This window comes from Merops nubicus, unplaced genomic scaffold, assembly GCF_000691845.1.
Source record: "Merops nubicus isolate BGI_N331 unplaced genomic scaffold, ASM69184v1 scaffold37703, whole genome shotgun sequence".
NCBI lineage: Eukaryota > Metazoa > Chordata > Aves > Coraciiformes > Meropidae > Merops > Merops nubicus.
The window spans coordinates 1-1,618 of record NW_008601619.1 but is presented as its reverse complement, the minus strand read 5'-3'; the positions used below and the strand labels follow the sequence as shown (position 1 = coordinate 1,618).

The following is a 1,618-nucleotide window of genomic DNA, read 5'->3' as shown; positions in this document are numbered from 1 at the left end:
GGCTCCTGGCTGCACCCAGCCCTCCTCCAACCCTCCCTGTCTCCTGGGAATGGGACTTTCTCCAAACACTGTTTGTTTTAGGTAGAAACAAAGCAGCAGATATCCAGCAAAATCTGTTTGCATACAGAAGACCAAAATCCATGGCTGTGATTCCAGAAAGGTGCTGGAGGTAGCAGATGACCCAGGGCAGGTCTTGAGATGGGTCAGACCTTGTCCTGCTTGTGCAGCTCTTCTCTCTCAAGCAGAAATCCTCCAGCACAGAGCAGGACTAACCTGCAGGCCCATCTGCAGACCATGGTGTGGCAGACTCAAGTATTGCTCTGCAGGTGCTTGGTTTGGGCAGAGTCATCCTCTACGGAGGAACGTTTCAAGCAAAAACTAGGAGGAAATGATGCATTTGGTGGGGGCTGCTCATCCCAGCCTTCTCTGGGTTTGATCATGACTCTCCAGAGGTTCCATGTCTCTCTATGGGACTTCTCACAGAAACAGCCCACCTGGCAGGACACAGGGTCCCTGCCCCTGGGGACATGATGTGTTATGATGTCACGGTGCGTGACAGTCTCAAAAATGCTGCCAGATCCCTGGTAACACCATGCCTGACCCAGCCTGCCTGCTCTGCTTTGCCCTGTCCTCCCAGGCACACACACCTCAAAGCAGTCCCGGGGTCACCCACCTGCTGCCCCCTTCCCTCAGCCCTGCAGGGTGAGAGGTGAAGCCCTTGGCTTGAAGGGAAATGCGCTTGCTTAAAGTTCTTTTCCTCCTCCTGACTGCAGGATGCTGCTTACGACAAGCCCGAGCAAAGTGCCAACCAACACAGCTACTACTGCGACCACCAGCACTCTGGGCCGGCCGGTGGGCAGGGGTCAGCCAAGGCCAGGCCCCCAGGCTCAGCCCCCAGGGTGCAGTACAGTGCACAGCCCCAGCTGTACGACACGGCCCCGCGGAAGCTGCTGCCGGGGAGCCGGGAGCTCGGCTTCAGACCTGGCGACCAGCCTCCAACAAACCCCACAGCCACCCAGCCAGAGATCCAGAGGATCCTCCACGTCTTGGGGCAGGCTGAACAGCTGGAGCAAGAGGTGGATGAGTTTGTAGGAAGAAAGACAGATAAATCCTACCGGCTTCTGGAGGAGTTGTTGACCAAGCTGCTGTTGGAACTGGATTCCATCGAGACTGGAGGCCAGGACACTGTTCGACAGGCCAGGAAAGAGTCCGTCCACAGAATTCAGGCCATACTGGAAAAACTGGAAAGAAAGGGACTGTGAAAGTACATCAGCCACAACACACAGCCTGCTGTTGAGGCTCCAAAGAGTTTTAGTTCTGTTAAATCTCAGCTTTTTCTGCTACACACTATTGACAATGGAATAGCAATAAGGCCCGACTTAAAAACACAAAACAAACCAAAACCACTCAAAGAACCCCCCCAGAGCCCAGCCCTGACAGATAACTTCACAACGGACAAATCAAGAGAGGTCTGAAGCAGCAAGCAGCACCGTTTGTTTGTCCCAGGCTTTGGAGAAGCAGAACCACCTGAGGTGCTTGTGCTGCAGAGGGGGCTCGTGTCCTCCTCACCCGCAGGCAGAAAATCCCTGTGCAAAATCCCCCATGCCAGGCCCAGCCT

The 1,618-nt window shown here is 54.9% G+C and overlaps 1 protein-coding gene across 1 annotated transcript in view; it reads left to right on the top strand.

Moving 5' to 3' along the window:
• Positions 1 to 1,262, top strand: part of BAG4 (BCL2-associated athanogene 4) — a gene marked incomplete at its 5' end in the record, with an annotated part of 1,545 nt that extends 283 nt beyond the window's left edge. The window contains one exon of the mRNA XM_008938048.1: positions 774 to 1,262. Coding sequence (XP_008936296.1) covers positions 774 to 1,262 — 489 coding nt within the window. The remainder of the gene's footprint in view (positions 1 to 773) is intronic.
• Between the last annotated feature and the right edge of the window lie 356 nt (positions 1,263 to 1,618).